Source organism: Hyalella azteca, unplaced genomic scaffold (assembly GCF_000764305.2).
Source record: "Hyalella azteca isolate HAZT.00-mixed unplaced genomic scaffold, Hazt_2.0.2 contig16434, whole genome shotgun sequence".
NCBI lineage: Eukaryota > Metazoa > Arthropoda > Malacostraca > Amphipoda > Hyalellidae > Hyalella > Hyalella azteca.
Window position 1 is genome coordinate 13,060 of NW_025946257.1, and position 17,509 is coordinate 30,568.

The window sequence follows — 17,509 nt, forward strand, 5'->3', positions numbered from 1 at the left end:
GGTAAAGATATGCGATCGTCTCTGATTGGATAGCAAACCTAACCTGATTGGCGTGTGAAAAAAAAGTAAGAAAACTTTGCTTGAAATATATTTGCTACCGCCAGTCTCATTTTCAGAAATAATGGTAAAAATTTTATTTTATTTTTCACTATGTTACAAAATTAAAACTAAAATATTTTCATAATTGAAAATCAAATACAACGTACCGGCTGAAAATTTAGCCGCCCATCCTTTGGCGTTTCTGAGAGGGTCGCTGGAGAATCTGAGCAACATAGTGCCGGAGTCTGCGGTGAGGGTCATAGAGGGAGGGTTGGAAGCCGAGAACCCTTGACCAGGGTGCAGTCTTATTGCCTGGGTCCGCTCAGCCCCGTCGTATACCTGAACTGTGTCCTTGTCGCTCACCACGAAGTCCAGGAACTGTGGGAATGTTGATTAGGATTAGTGAGAATTCGAGGAATACTGGTTGGGGTTAGTGAAAATTAAACAAATATGGGCCAGGGTTAGTGAGAATTGGAGAAATATGGGTTAGGGTTAGTGAGAATTAAAGAAATATGGGCTAGGGTCAGTGCGAATAGGAGGAATATTGATTAGGATTAAGATAAATTGGAGAAGTATAGGTTAGGATTAATGCGACGAAGTTTATGAAATGTAAAATTATAGAGTAGAGTTAGTGAGAATTGGAGGAATACAGGCTAGCTCTATCCTGAGCTGGTAGAAGATTGGTTTAGAACTTTTGGGACTGCAGTAATGCAGATTAAGATTATTCGTAACCATAGAAATAATGGTTCTGATGATAGTCAAAATTTTGATGAAAATTAAAACTCTAGGATCTTGTTTATGATTAATTTTGGAGTTTTGAAATTGTAGAAATCATTGATTTTGAGTTGAATGTTATGGAACTGATGGAATATTCACTTAGAAATAAGGAAACAATCGGATTAAACACACTTACCTTCAGTGACAGTCGACCACCTCCAGGTCGCCGGATCAAGTACAGACATTCTTGGTTATTCGGGTAGTTCGAAATTCCATAAGCAGGTGAAGTCAAGTCGCCTTCCAGAGCCTCAAGAGTTACGGAACAGCCAGAATAATAATGAAGCTGGAATCCTTTGCCGGAGTTTCCGAAGCTGGTCCGCAAGTAAAGGTACATCGCAGGGCCGGTCGAGATGAGGTACTTGGGATTGTCTTCTTGCTTGCCGGTGAGGCGGGCCAGTATCTTGGAGGAAGGATGTGCTCCATCCCGTACCAAAATGTAGTCGTTGTCTGATGTAGGGAAAGAAATTTACAATTAAAATATTGTAGATGAAAAATGTCTGATTAAGTCGTACTACAGTACGAAATTTACTGACGAAATTTTTTACATACGCAGTGTCAGTTACAGTCGTTATTTGAAACGCATTTTATAGATATATAATAATAATAAATTCACTATAAAAGTTGAATTTTTATTGGGTTAAAGAAAATAATGGAAGAACGTCAATATTTGAGAGGAGAATGTGGGATGATGTATCGTTAAAAGTGAAGAAAGTTATAAAGGTTGAAAAAGTAGGAAATTCGATTGATTACAATCTGCGGCCGTCGCGAACATTTATGTAAAGCTGTCACCGGTTTTATTTCCTACTATTGAGATCTCAACAATCGCACCGGTGATAACTGCAGTTTTATACTTCCTTGCATTCGAAAAGGACATTGCTGCCAAATATTTGATATTGATCAAATAGCTGGAGGGAGTATGTCTTCATGAAACTTAATTCTTTGTGAAAAATGCAAGCATTTCGTCACATATTAACATGAGCCAACTTCGAACTCACTGCACTCACTGCAACTCAATTTCGAACTCACTGCACCCACCAATTATGGATAATCGCCAGCAATGATGCAGTGATTATTATTATAACCCAATGATCAATATTCACGAAAGCAACTTGCTTTAATACGTAGAAATATTACACGTCTTCAAATAACTGACGGAAATCAACGTAACCAATTCTCATATTTTTTGTTCCTGCTAACCTTTCGTTAATAATTGATGCCTCACCTTTTTCCATCTGGAAGTCAGTGATCTGTATGGTGATGACGCTGCCTTGCTGCGTCTTGAGCTCGTACAGACACTCGAGGCCTCCTGGGTAGTCCATGGACGGGTAGTTAGGGGACGCCAGCACCTGGGGGTTGGGGGTTGCAATGAACTCCCCTCCGCACGACTGGGGCTCGGTCTTCCATGAAGCTCTGAGGAAATAAACTCATTTGTTGAGGCGTGAGAGTAATATGTGACGTGGTTTTCGTAATTAAAAGCCAGCATTATTGATTTCAACCTACTTCTGTGGATTACAAGTCATCATTCTGATTTGTGAGGAAAGTTCCTTTAGTAAAAGAAAGAAGACAAAACTGTGATTTGCGTGAACTGTGTGTGATAATTCATATCGGTACTCGGATTTTAATACAATTAACTTGTGGGGCAGGACAGTCATCTATGATGAGTGTTAGCGTCTTCTAGTACGTGGACTCTCAAATCTATTTAAATATATTATGAAAAAGAGTACCCTAATTAGCGGTAAATGTATCATTGCTACTGAGAATTCCGCTGTATAAATAAAAAAAAATTAAAAGGAAAAAAATTACCTGAATCCTCGCTTTTCAGCGGCAGCATCAGATTTGAATTTCAAAATCATAAAGTTAGAAGCAGACACAAAGAGTCGGCTTGATAAATCTTGCCGCCCTGAAAGTGTAGCGATGGGAACTGCCGAATCAGCAGTTCTTCCTCCGATCAAGATCTGGACAGTATCGAAGTTCTTCTCGGTTTCGAACTCGTAGAACTGGAGGACAATATTGTGACCCACGGGGCCTTCAAGGGTCCATTGACACTCCATGTTGGGGCCATACTTGTTTGGGTAGTTGGGGCTTTCGATCGAGTCGCCCGAGGATTTCATGTAGAATTCGCAACGACTTTCGCAATTCATTTCGTCGGACATGTCACCGCAGTCGTTCTGACCATCGCACAGAAAAGCCTGCGAGAAATTCGACGTCTTATTAAAAATTTCTATGATGTTGAATGCTGTTAACGTTGCTCAAGATTTCCGAAAATTTTTTATCTCCCACAACTGGAGAGGCTTATTATAACAAAGCATATTTGCAACGCCTTAAAAAAACTGCGCTCGATTTCCTAAATCTTCAGTTTTCTTTATTATTTTTACGTTATTACATACCTTCATATAATAAATACTCAAATATACCAACAATTTCAATCATTGTGGTGATTGAATATTTTAACACTGTTCCTCATTTGTATTATAATGCATTAATATTCTTCTACGCTAATCGTACCTACAAGTCTCGTTCGGAAGTACCTGCCAGCAAAAGTTATCTATCTATTTTCCCACGTTTTCATTACCCGCCTTCAATGCAATTCGTACGTAAAAGTCGTCTAAACAAAGTAAACAAGAACAGGGATGAAGAATTGCTCACATTGTTGACGCATTTGCCGTTAGAGCAGAGCGAGGATCCCATAGGACAGGCCCCGGCCTTGCACATGAACGGCAGCAGAGACTCGCAGGTGCTGAGCTCCCAGGACTGCTTCTCTTGTCCCAGATGCGCCCGCACGCACTTGCCGTTCTGCACGCGCGGCTGTCCTTGTGCCCAGAAACCTGCAAATTTCCCGGGTGAGATTTGCAACTTAGTTTTAGGCCTATTATTTTAGCTTTGATAATTAGAAGTAGGCTTTTGAACTGAGCTTTAGGTATAATATGTTGTGTTCAAGAGTTAGAAGATTTTAAACGCAGTTTTGAGTACAGAAACAGAAAATTCGCATAAAATTTTGAATTATTTTCTTCATGTATATATAAAAAACAAGCAGAAAGTTTCGAGTTACAGGTTCAATTTAAGTTCAGGAAGCAGAGATACAACTCAATTTGTTATGTTTATTAAAATAAATGAAATTTATATGAAGAAAGTAATTTTTTCGTGTGATTCTTTATAACCAAATATAGACGGACATCGTGGCCTTCCACCTACTCGAAGGATATTACTATATTATATATTATGTGAGGTCGTTGAGGGAATATATAAATATATCATCTTGTACTTATATATTATCATTTCTAGTCCAGGAAGTAAAAAGAAACATTTGTTAGCGTAAGTTCTCTACCTGAATATAAGGAGACATGATCGCCGCCGGCGGACTCGAGTGTGTTAGTGTTGAGGTCGTTGAGGGCTCCTATATAAATATATCATCTTGTACTTGTATATTATCATTTCCAGACCAGGAAATATAAAGATACATTTGTTAGTTTAAGTTCTGTACCTGAATATAAGGAGACATGATCGCCGCCAGCGGACTCGAGGGTGTTAGTGTTGAGCTCGTTGAGGGCGACAGCGCCGAGCCAGTAGCTGCTGGTGGGATGGTCGAGCTGTGAGTGCGCCAGGTGCTGCGTGAAGTTGTTCTCCACGTAGCTGTCCACCAGCAGCAACTCCGCGCCAAACCTGGACAAACAAATATTGTTATATTGTTATATTGTTATTTTGTTATGTTATTTTATTGTTCTATTGTTATATTGTTATATAGTTATATGTTATTTTGTTATATTGTTGTTACTTACTACATTACATTGTTGTCTATCTTTTCTTGTGTCTATTTATTTTTTGCTTGCTATTAATCTTAGGCATGGCGTGCTCTCGAAGTTCGTTTAAAGCAGACACCACGATAAATGCTTCGTAGAATGGTAATAATAATTGTTTATTTCTGTGTACGATTTGAACAGAATTATATTGGTACTGTTGTGAATTGTTTGTTATTTAAATTAGATCGTTTCAGTCTGATTACTCATAACAGTACTGATAATATTCTTTACTGAATCATATTGTTAACTTCTCTTTATTTGTAATAATAATTTTATCTATTTATGTGTACGCATTAGGATTACAAATAATTGCTAACATCCTTAGGGAAACTTTAGCTCTATTACGGTTGCACCTGCAGCGACAACAGCGGCGAAAAAGCGAGGAATGTCGTCGAGCGAAAAAAATTAGTAGATGTAAAAAGAATACAATGGAATATCTGCAAATACAGAAGCACGACGATGCTGCACAATCATAAATTACGTTGCAGCATAATTTATGCTGCTGCTGCACCTCAGAGCAACCTGCGCCTCAGAGCAACCTGCGCCTCAGAGCAACCTGCGCCTCGGAGCAACCTGCGCCTCAGAGCAACCTGTGCCACAGAGCAACCTGTGCCTCAGAGCAACCTGCGCCTCAAACCAACGTGCGCCTCAGAGCAACCTGCGCCTCAGAGCAACCTGCGCCTCAGAGCAACCTGCGCCTCAGAGCAACCTCCACCTCAGAGCAACCAGCCTCCAGTTGCGTTTGTAAGTTTTTGCTCGGAGTCTTGGGTCAGAGACAGCGGTACGATCACAGCTGTGGTATAATCGCACCTGTGAGCCAGCGTATGAACGCTCTACAGCAATACAACTTCAATCGAATGCTTGCGGAAAATATAGAAAAAACGTTGGAATTTTTACTAAGAACAGATGTTTGGGATCTAGCAAGAGAAGATTGTTAATAAAGAAATAGCGGTAAATAAATTGAGTCTGAATGTAACATGTGTTCAGCTTGCCTGAGGGATAACGTTTCAATTAAAGAGAAAAAAAAACTCACTGAGCGGTGAAACGGGATCAACGATAGAGTTTTCGCCAGAAATTGTACCAATTAACTCGAAAGCTAACGGGATTATTGAGTTAAAATATACAGACGAATAATCAATGTGGAATCTAAAAAAATTTTTTCTTGAAGAAAATTTAATTTATGATCGAATTATAGATAGGCTGTAAAGAAGCACATAAGAATATCTTAATCACTTCATGAGGTAACGAACAACTTGAATGAACACTTATTACAAATACGCCTTTTAATGGGAGACATTAGGGATCGTCTTGAATAAAGGCCTGCATGTGAATAAAGACCTACACCAAACAGCGGGCGCTCCCAGGTGATGAACATGAACTCACTGTTAACAGTGAATGCATTAGACTAATCAGTGTGTGCGTAAGCGGGAATTATTCAAATAGCCAAGAAAACAACATTAAGAGCAGGATATTATGTATAATAAAGCCTTTGTTTAGCACTGAAGACGAGTCAACACAAAACCAGTACTGTGTAAATTACTGTAATTCGGCTAGAATGATCGCGATAAAGATATGCCAAATGTAAAGTACGTGAGCATTCGTCACTGTAAGCATTTGATTTGCCTATGAGACAAGACAACGCAATAAATAAGAGCAATTCTAACGTTTATCCGATAGCTTGTACCGTTATCTAGAAATGGCGACAGCATGAATTAAATTTCGTCACATTTTAAACTTTAAGATTCCGCCAAGGCGGGGAACATTGGAAGTTTGACGCGTGATCTAGCGTAAGAACTTTATCTCATTTTAATAATTTTATGAAGGTTTGAACTTGCATGATGTTTTCTGAGGAAGGTTGAACACAAATATTGTAGAACCAACATTCGTTGCAATAAACGAGCACTTAGATTAATGCCATTTATCATGGGTCGAGGTCGAGGTTTAGCCTGTCCATCTCGTCGAGGTCGAGGTTTAGCCTGTTATCTCAACCATTTCGTAGAGGTTTAACCTGAGATGCAATTTATACTTGCCTAGCTGACCTAATGTTTCATAGGGAGATGTTCTAGTAACTTACGGTAAGTCCGATATTTTCTGAAAAATGCACCACGGCATGATTGATGGGCAGTATAAAAACATCGCGTTCAAACTCTACCGTAGAGTCTGAACGGGAAAAAATTCTACTCGTCAAATAACTTATGTTTTTATATGTGAATGTTACCACGAATCTCCAAAGACAACAGAAAAAACATGATTGAGGAGAACTTTAGAAGTAATATCAATATAATAACATAATCTTTTTCATGGTCATTGGTTTGTACGAACATTAACATAAATAGTTCCGAGCTCGTAACTCGATCAGCCAAGCACTGACGGCATTCAAAGATAACCAACCAATCACAAATGAAAAATCGGACGCAACGTGTACTTAGGTCGCTGCGTGTACTTTGGTTGCTACGGGTACTCGTACTGCTACGTGTGCTTGGGCCGTTACGTGCACTCGGGCTGCTACGTGTACTCAGGTCGCTACGTGTACTTGGACCGCAACGCGTACATGAACCGCTGCCTGTACTTGGGTCGCTACGTGTACTCAAGCGAGCATTGCTGGTACATCGTCAATGAAGGCTTCTAGCGTCAGTCAATAGACTTGGACAGCAGTGCGCCGGCAGGAGGCCGGTAGCCGGGAGAAGAATGTTGCGCCGCTGGCCAAGTCTCGAGGTCAAGGACTTCTCTTGCGCAGCATCGGTCACCTAACTGATCCTGCACCGCCATCCAGCACCGCAATCCTGCACCGCAATCCTGCACCGCAATCCTGCACCGCAATCCTGCTACACTTTTGCACCGCAATACTGCCCCGCAATCACGAGCCAACCATTTGCTCCTATTCATCCGTCCCCAGCATGATATGTTCACTCAGGATGGTGCTTTACCTCCCATGTTCGTTGTCACTCCATTCAAAATCACGGCCACTTCATGCACAATGATGGCCAGTCCATGAAGAATCATGGCCACTCCATGAAGAATCATGGCCAATAGATCGGCTAATGGTTCATTCAATTTAAAATCAAGGCTTCAAATATCCAGAACCAAGGTCCCTTTGTGGAAAACCAGGGGGCCTTCTATGTGGCGTTACGGCTATTCCACTTTCGATGTTTGCACGTTCTTGCTTTGCGCTCAGCCATTTGCTATTTCTCTTTATTCCGGTAGTCTAGTCTATAATTTTAGTGGTTCTTCCTTAAATATACTGTTTATGACAGATTTGAATTTTTTGTATAAAATATTATTACTTTTTACTGATAAATCACTCAATTACTGATCATCACCCCTTTGACCGACGTCGGCACTTCTTCAGTACACGTGCGCATTCCCCCTCCCGTCATATATTGCGACCTCTACGCTAGTTTTTACTATTGCAAAGACAAGTTTGTGGGAACGGCTTTCGGTATTGAGGCTCTATCAGTTATTCCGGTTTTAAACTAGGATCTGCGTGTTTGGTATTGAGGCTCCATCTGTTATTTTGGTCGCTAAGCTCAGGTACCGCAGTCCCTACGCCAGATATTTTTGATTTCTTGGAACGGTATCGTTTCTTACGTATCGTGTATTACGGTCAGGTATTTTGTCAGGTGCTGCGATCGAACTTGTTACGTCAGATTTTTGTCTTCCATAAGTTTAGTACTGTGGGCGTTACTAATGAACCAACCCCAAGTTCGAATTAACGTTTAATATTTTTCAAAAACGCATAGAAAAACAGTGGGACTACTCAAGAAACCATTGCCTTATAACCATCAGGTTTGGCGATCCAACGCTACCTGGATAGTTGCTTCTAGAATATAAACGGGCTCACCCTGCATGCCAATCAAGTTAATGGGCTCTAACGCAGCTGTGGTAGGAGCAAGAAGTTAAACTGGCTTAAAATTTTTGGTCTTGTGAGAATACCCGTTTATAAAATAATAGGGAATTTCTGGCAGGTTGACGAACTATGGACAATTGGAAGGTAATCTTTAAGCTCTGTGCCGAGCACAGCAGCAGCAAGTTTACGTATCTTTAAATAGAAAATAATGTACTAATATTAAGTAAGAATTAGGCGAAAAATGTATTTCATGGCAATATGGATAAAATTACACTTATTATATTAGAAATTGTCCATAGTGCGACAGATTCAGTCCCGAAATTCAAACTAAATCTCAACAGCTGAAAATAAACGTTTAATCAATTCTGCAACGAAGGGAGCAACAATAATGTTGTTTCTTCCTAAAACTTGAAATTAATCCAGCGATACGAGGACTAGGCAGTTCCTTATGAATTTAAACTAAGTTGCGTGCCCCTTCACGTTTCTGGAAACTTTTTTCTATCCATCGAAATTTTTAATTTCGACGAAAGTTTTAGATATTTTTAAATGCATAATTTGGGTATAAAATCCCGACTAATTATTGTATCCTAATACTCAGGGATCAGAGGGGTCCCAGAAACGGCAGCAGATCCGCTAGTATTTTAATGAACGATAATTTGCAGCGACCTGAATTTATTATCACCGTCATTGCTACATAAATTGCTGAACATGCGACCAGGTTATCTGTTATACCAGCCTAGGTTATCTGTTATACTAGCTTATGTTTCCGGCTATACCCTCGGTGAGAAATCGTTGTATTAATATTTATGACCTCATAACACCATGGAGCTCATCGTAACGTCACGTAACACGCGTTCGTTACTCGAGATAACGTTTCCTTCGCAAGATGCTGATCGGCGCAGACCAAGAGCCGACAAGGAACGGTTACAGGATGGAGCTCCGGCAGCTGTTATCGAATAGGAAACGATTGCGCGAACGCGTTTTCTGTTATTATTGAGCTCGTAATAACACATCCGAGGATCTCTGTAAGGACTCGTAATTGTGATCTGCAGCGGCGCTTTCACATTTTCTTATGAGAGATGACAATTGTTTCCTGTTGTTGTTATACATGTAAGATTGTATCCTTAAGTCTTATGCAAATGTTGCTCACATTCGAACATTTGGGATTTACTGTGTAAAATATTTCATTTTCTTTAATAATATTAAACTGACAATATAAAACCTTGGAAGAAATTCTAAAGCTGGACTATCAAAATCCAATCAAAATTGTAAGCAAGATTATTTACATTTCCATATAGCATTTTTACCTTATATTTTTATATTGTATTATTATATCATTTTACAAATTAAGATACAAGATTAATGCTTGAAACGACCGTCACCTCCTCGAGCTGATCCAAAAGAATGGGACATATTTTTCTAAGTGAAAATTTTATTACTGACAGAGACAGAAAAAATGAAAAATTTCGCGATTTGTAATACAAATTAGTTTGGTTCAACAAGGTTAAAAGAATAAAAACAACACGTAAAAATAATACGTAAAATAACACGTACGTTAGAGAAAGGCGTCGTAGCTCCAATCGTCCACTCCAGGAATCACGTAGCGAGTCGAAGATTAAAATCACAGACGGTTTTTGGGCGGCCGCCATATAACTTACGATAATTCGGCTCGCATATCAATAGGGGTGGCGGTATAGCGCTGTAACCGCACGCAACAGCGGTGCAGCGTTTAACGAATGACGTCACAACACGGCGGTAAAAATAGAAAGCCTGTACTTCACTGTAGCCTCAATACTGCAGTGCTACTGCAATTGCAGTTCTTAGACTATTAAATTGAGACTAGTATATTTTAATTATTATTACCATTTATAAATATATTAGTTTTTAGGTTGTGATGGACAGATAATTATTTAGGAGGTGACTGACCGCCCGGAGTATTTTTCAGCTTAAAGTTAGCCACTAAACTTCATGCAGCTACCAACTGCGGACAAACTTAACAAACCTTCGTCACAGACTGCTGAGAATATACTTGAGGAAAGTAAACGAATTGCAGTACTATTTATTTATTGAATTTTGTTAATTAACTTAACCTACAATTCACTTTATATTTTCTGGTGAGATGAAATTATTAACTGTTTGTGAATACCAGACTATATTCAAGCTGTGCGATAAAAAATCGAATGGTTACACTCACTGTTAACATGCAGAATTAGAACCCAAGAATTCTCGTAAAGTTTACGAACAATGGAACACGCACGAGCAGAGCAAGGACGAGGGCTCTACATCGTAACGAACTCGCCCACGAATTGAAAGTTCAAACTGACGATTAAACTTCCAGACGTGAGTCTGGGGGCAACAGGACCAAGCCCACCAGTTCCGAAAATTTGAAAAAGCCAATTTCCTACACTACTCAAGAAACGGATTAATAGATAAGGATTAGAATGAACTGAGTATATTTCTTTGAGAACAGAACGGCTTTGAATTTTTCATATGTGAGATTTTTCTCAAAATCGGCGGTGTTATGGCAACATGTTGTACGACTTTTTTTTAATCGTCATCGAAAAGTACATTTTTTATAGAATATCCAACTCTACTTCATAAATTTTATATTTACTTAGAGTTCAACGATAGTTCATCGTTCAATAATATTATTCAGTACTTCAGTGATAATATCAGATACAAATATGAATTACACGAGTTACAACGATTGGTTCAGAGGAGTAAAAACAAAACTGTAGAGCTATTAACCAAGAAGGATGTAAGTCACCATATATGTAGACAGGTCACTTTAGTTCCCTCGACACAGCAATTAATGAACATTTAAGCCTCACCCACACTGCAGATATGGCTCGACCACTTGCATCATCGCAGACCTCACCACTACAAATATCCAGTGGTGGGCACAGTTCCGCTAATCCGCTAACCGCTAATTAGCGAAGCTAACTTTTTCCTTATCGGATTAGCTGTTCAGCTAACTTTGAAAACCTTTAGCGGACCAATTAGCTTCCGCTAAATTTAGTTCCGCTAACTGGCAGTCCGATAAAAATGTTTTAAAATCTCTAATCTTTAAAATCTCTAATCTAATGTTTTAAAATGCTAAGTTTCGTAAGCCGTGTGCCACGCCCACACTGACGGCTGACCACGTCATCAAATGTTCGTCAGCCAATCACGTCTTGTGTTACTGGCAGTAACACAAGACGTCCTGTACTGTAGTCCTCTGGTGGACGCAATGCTGGCAGGCATCACGAAAAGGTTTGGGTCCCTCTTAGAAGACAAGGAGTGCCAGCTGGCAGCGGCCTTCCACCCTAAGTTTTGCCTGTTCTGGCTAGAAAAGCATAATCGCAGCCATCTCAGCAGGGTACAGAAGGCCATGGAGACCGCCGTGGAGACAGCCCTGAGGGAGACCGTTGAGGAGGGCAGCAGCACCACCAGCAATGACGAGGATGGGGAAGATGACTTCTTCAGCAGCATTACTCAGCCCATGGAGTGCAGGAGGAGCCACTGGTCACTGAAGTCCAAGGCACAGAATTTGGTGAAGATCTGGCTGGAAAGCAGCTCGAAGGAGGAATTGACTGACGTTGCCTTCTTGGGCGAGCAGGTGTTGATGAACCTTTTCGTTAAGTACAACACAGCTATCCCATCCAGTGCTGCAGTTGAGCGCCTGTTTTCCATAGGCTAGGACATCTTGAGTGCCAAGAGAGCCACCCTGTCAGATGCCAACTTTGAGAGGATGATGTTCATGAAGGGCAACAATCATCACCTCGAGGAGATGAAGGCGAAGGACAAGCCAGAGTAAAAGGAGTGTGTAACCCTGGTGTAACCTTAATATTTCTTATTCGTTTAATAAACTGTATGTTGAATGTCAACTACTGCCTAATTTCATTTGTTCATTTAATTATTATTTATGTTACGTACATCTTGATCATCATCTGATCTTGGCATGCTACATCTTTTTTGGAAAGCTCCTTTTCAAGGCTCAAAGTTCAGCTCTATAGGCCTTTTTTCAGAGTTCCCCCCCCCCCAAATTAAGCATAATCTAAATTTATATATTAAAAATTAGCGGTTAGCGGCAAATTTCGCGACATTTTTCGGTGATTTATCGGTTTAGCGTTATCGAAGCTAACTTTTCAGTTAGCGGATTAGCGGTTATCGAAGCTAACTTTTAGGTTAGCTGTGCCCACCACTGCAAATATCATCAATTTATTGTTAGATAAAATGCAAGAACATAATCATCGGGAGTGTAGTTGAGTAAAAAGTATTCAACGGCCTGCAGACGCCATTCAGTATTAAGTGAGTCAGACATATCGGCGTGCAGACACCATTCAGTATTAAGTGAGTCAGACACAACGGCCTACAGACACCATTCAGTATTAAGCGAGTCATACACAACGGCCTACAGACACCATTCAGTATTAAGTGAGTCAAACACAATTACGTTGTGGCAAAGAAAATTACAGTCTGGCCGGCAGCCTAGCGATGTTCAGCGCAGAGTTGTAACCCACATGCAAGCGGCCAACGGAAGCGACAGTCTTGCGGACAACCAACGATATGGGTCGCTAGAACTGACCGGACCTGCAAGCGTGACCGCCACTTGAGGTAGAATTGCACGTGAATTGCCTGTTCGTTCGTAGCTGCGACTTCATAAATGCTTTTTCAGTGCTATTTGTAACCGCCAGTTTACGGTATAAACCTTCGACAACTCGTGGTATTTTTTATATTGTGTGCTTCTGGTCTCTTAACCCAAATCTGAATTTCATAGCCCAAGGAACATTTACTTTGTAACACTGAGTTTGCTGGCAAGTCTCAGCAGTACCGCCTGATGTATATGAACTGCCTTCGCTCATCCTGAAGTTATCATTAGTTATTACTCAAGATTTAGATCTGCCTAATTTTCTTCTTTAAAATAGCTCAAAAAGAATAACCGGTAAAAACATTGTATTCAGAAATTTCTTTTGTTAATTAATGGCATAATTTACCACAAAAATTGGCTCAATTTTTATTTATATTGGTTGCTGAAGTTCTTTTTGCAAACAAATTAATGGTATTAAAAAGCCGTTTCAGTGTTAGGTGCAAAATTGTAACTTGTTGAAACTCATTGGTGTGCTTCAGGTCTATGCTACAATTAACCTATACATCTGCAACCCTCCTCACCTACACAGCCCCTTTCTTCACACACCTACACAGCCCCATCTCTCACACACCTACATATCCCTTTCTTTACACATCTACACAGCCCTTTCCTCACACACCTACACAGCCCCTTTCCTCACACACTTACACAACCCCATCTCTCACACACCCACATAGCCCTTTCTTCACACATCTACACAGCCCTTTCCTCACACACCTACTCAGCCCCATCTCTCACACACCCACATAGCCCTTTCTTTACACAACTACACAGCTTTCCTCACACACCCACACAGCTGGAGAAGTTCCTTATCCAGCGAGCCGAGGAACTGGAGCAGAACCCTAGTTTCCTGTCTGCTCTAAATTAATGCTCGAGATACGGAGATGCAAAGCAACCTCAATCAGAGTCACGTCGTTGAATCAATTAAAATTATTGCTTGAAATTGTAGAGACAAAATTGTTTCTTTATATCAAGCCATGCTCTGATAATAGGCTCGCAAGAGATAAGAGTAAGAGACTTGCAAGAGATAAGGGCAAGAGATAAGAGCAAGAGACCTGTAAGAGATAAAGGCAAGAGACTTGTAAGAGATAAGAGCAAGAGACTAGCAAGAGATAAGGGCAAGAGACCTGTAAGAGATAAAGGCAAGTGACTTGTAAGAGATAAGAGCAAGAGACTTGTAAGAGATAAGAGCAAGTGACTTTCAAGAAATAAGAGCAAGAGACTTGCAAGAGATAAGAGCGAGAGACTTGCAAGAGATAATAGCAAGAGATTTGCAAGAGATATGAGCAAGAGTCTTCAAAGAGATATGAGCAAGAGACTTGCAAGAGATAAGAGCAACAGACTTGTAAAAGATGGCTCTGAACCAAGAGACTTGAGGAAAAATATTCAGAGCCAATATATATTCAACGCCTATCGGCGCAGTGAAATCGAATTAAAATGAAAATACTGTATTTGTTAGCAAATGAACAAAATTGAGAAACAAGTCTAAAAACCAGAGACAAACAAAACTTGAAATGACGGTTAATAGTCAGATAAAACATATATTGATTCACACCTAAGAACCACATATCTTATAAAAGATAATTGATTTGTGCCAACATTACGCATATATGAATTATGAACGTAAAGACAAAGCGATTTGAAAGGTCAATGGCTTAACCTCCCCTGACCTCGTAGCCTTGAAATAAGGCGCTATAAAGCAGCGGATCTAGCGTACCAAATTCTTTCTCAATGCCCACTGATTAATAATAATATTAACATGTAAAATTCGGCGTTAGGATACATATTACGTGATTTGGCTAATGGCTTTCGAAAATGATTTAGGTATCATAATAGTAATGTATTCATTTAATTATGACACTTAGCATGTACATTTCGGCGTTAAGGTACATATTACGTGACTTGGCTAATGGCTTTCAAAAATGATTTAAGTATCATGAAAAATGATGTACATATTAAATTAAGACACTTCAGACGTGGTTGCGGAAAAAAACCACCCACTGCAAAACACAAGAACATAAAACGAGATAAATTATCGGAGAAAAACCCATTGAAAACACAGTATATATGTACAAAAATGTCGCAATTATCATACATTTTTCTAAAAAATAACAAGGCACAGTTATTATTCATTATGAAAAATAATAAATAATAATTATCTATTGTTCAACATAAGACGCCAATGAGACGCCTATTTTTTCCATTGAGCAGCTGGAAAGTCGGGCACGTCAAGCGCACGTCGCAACGCACGTCAAACGCACGTCGCAACGCACGTCAAACGCGCGTCAAACGCGCGTCAAACGCACGTCAAACGCACGTCAAACGCACGTCAATCGCACGTCAAACGCACGTCAAACGCACGTCAAACGCACGTCAAACGCACGTCAAACGCACGCCAAACGCACGTCGCGTATGATCGACGTTGTCGGAGATTGCGAGACGTCGTGTCGCAACCTCGACGATGATGGCAACCTTTCAGTGACGCTGAAATGAAAAACTCCCACACACGGAACAAGTTGAATGGGTCAAGTTTAAACTCATTGCAAACATCGCTGCACGGTACCAAAATAGCACTACAAGATAAAATAATATACCACTACAGCCGGTAGTAAAATACCACTACAAAAGATACTTATATACCACTACAGCCGGTAGTAAAATGCCACTACAAGAGATACTTATATACCACTACAGCCGGTAGTAAAATGCCACTACAAAAGATACTTATATACCACTACAGCCGGTAGTAAAATGCCACTACAAAAGATACTTATATACCACTACAGCCGGTAGTAAAATGCCACTACAAAAGATACTTATATACCACTACAGCCGGTACTAAATGCCACTACAAGAGATACTGATGTACCACTACAGCCGGTACTAAATGCCACTACAAGAGATACTGATGTACCACTACAGCCGGTACTAAATGCCACTACAAGAGATACTGATGTACCACTACAGCCGTTATTAAAATATCACTACAACAGACGTAAGACTTTTCCGGCGCTCGCACGGCAGCATTTGAATTATTTTCGTAGCCGTGAAAGTGTAATAAATGGCACCTGCGTGATAAAATCTCGCGTTTGCTTGATTAACACTTGATCATTCAAATACAGCCACAACTGCAGGTTAATTATCTGTTCCAACGGTCCTCGATTTGAAGAATGAATTAAATTTGATCAACTTCGATAAGAACATAATAATTGCTGCGTACGAATGACAAATTCACGAACATAATTTGTTGTATCATTTATCATTGATGCGTATCATCACTTCAGATCAGAGCATGACAGCATTATTTCACAAATGAAAGTTGAAACAATTTAAACAATTACAATTTAGACAAGAATTTAAGATTTAATTAATTAATTACAATTTAAGAAACAATTTAGACAAGTAACAATGCACTTCTTGCCCTTAATTGTGTGGGTCATCCTGTTTTGCTGTGTGTTACTATTTGGACAAATGATCCACTAATTTTGATGAGTGTATGGTCGTTTGCCTTATGCCCTTTATAGATAGCATGAGTCACGTTACTCAAGCCATATTCCTAAGGAGCATCCAGTCTCCATGGACCATATTTTAGGCGAGACTTTAACTTGAGCTCTCATTTACAAGTCAGGTAGGAATAGCATTGCAACCAATACATCGCGCATCCATCGGTCCTTATTTAGTGAAGAATGGAATGTTTTTCAGGCGAAGTCTCCCATTTCGGCAGGTTAATTGACTACTAATCCGTATAATTAGAATAATAAGAGACAGAATGATTGAAGTGATACGAAAAGAAGTAATTATAATGAAACAAATACGTCTAATTAGAATGAAATGAGGCCGTATGATAAGGAATGAAACGAGATCGTATAATTGGAATGAAACGAGACCGTATAATTGGAATGAAACGATACCGTATGATAAATTATACGAGTTATGTTAGTGTTTGATAGTTGAGTTGAATATTACACAAGGGACTCTGAGTTAATATATATCAGGTAGGAAGAAATTCCATTGAAACGAACTTGACGACGGTACATTTTACTTGAGAAATTGCCCGACGATCGTTCTTTAAATTTCTGCCCAACTGGAGCTTACAATACCTAATCTGAACTAGTGAACTTCCCACCTCTAGTTAGCATCCCTGAAGTTATTAATGGTCATCACTGAACTGATCAATGCTCATTCCTTAGTTAATTGTATCCACCAAAGGGATTGCATCCAGCCAAGGGATTGCATCCAATCAAGAAATTGCATCCAATCAAGAAATTGCATACAACCAAGAAATTGCATTCAATCAAGAAATTGCATCCAATCAAGAAATTGCATACAACCAAGAAATTGCATCCAACCAAGAAATTGCATCCAACCAAGAAATTGCATCCAATCAAGAAATTGCATCCAACCAAGAAATTGCATCCA

At 39.7% G+C, this 17,509-nt stretch overlaps 1 protein-coding gene across 1 annotated transcript in view; it reads right to left on the reverse strand.

Moving 5' to 3' along the window:
- The window catches only part of LOC108682604 (sushi, von Willebrand factor type A, EGF and pentraxin domain-containing protein 1), a gene marked incomplete at its 3' end in the record, with an annotated part of 48,367 nt that overhangs the window by 11,448 nt on the left and 19,410 nt on the right, over nucleotides 1–17,509 (reverse strand). Inside the window, 6 exon segments of the mRNA XM_018171800.2 lie at nucleotides 207–417; nucleotides 953–1,263; nucleotides 2,039–2,226; nucleotides 2,620–3,005; nucleotides 3,463–3,641; nucleotides 4,298–4,476. Coding sequence (XP_018027289.2) covers nucleotides 207–417; nucleotides 953–1,263; nucleotides 2,039–2,226; nucleotides 2,620–3,005; nucleotides 3,463–3,641; nucleotides 4,298–4,476 — 1,454 coding nt within the window.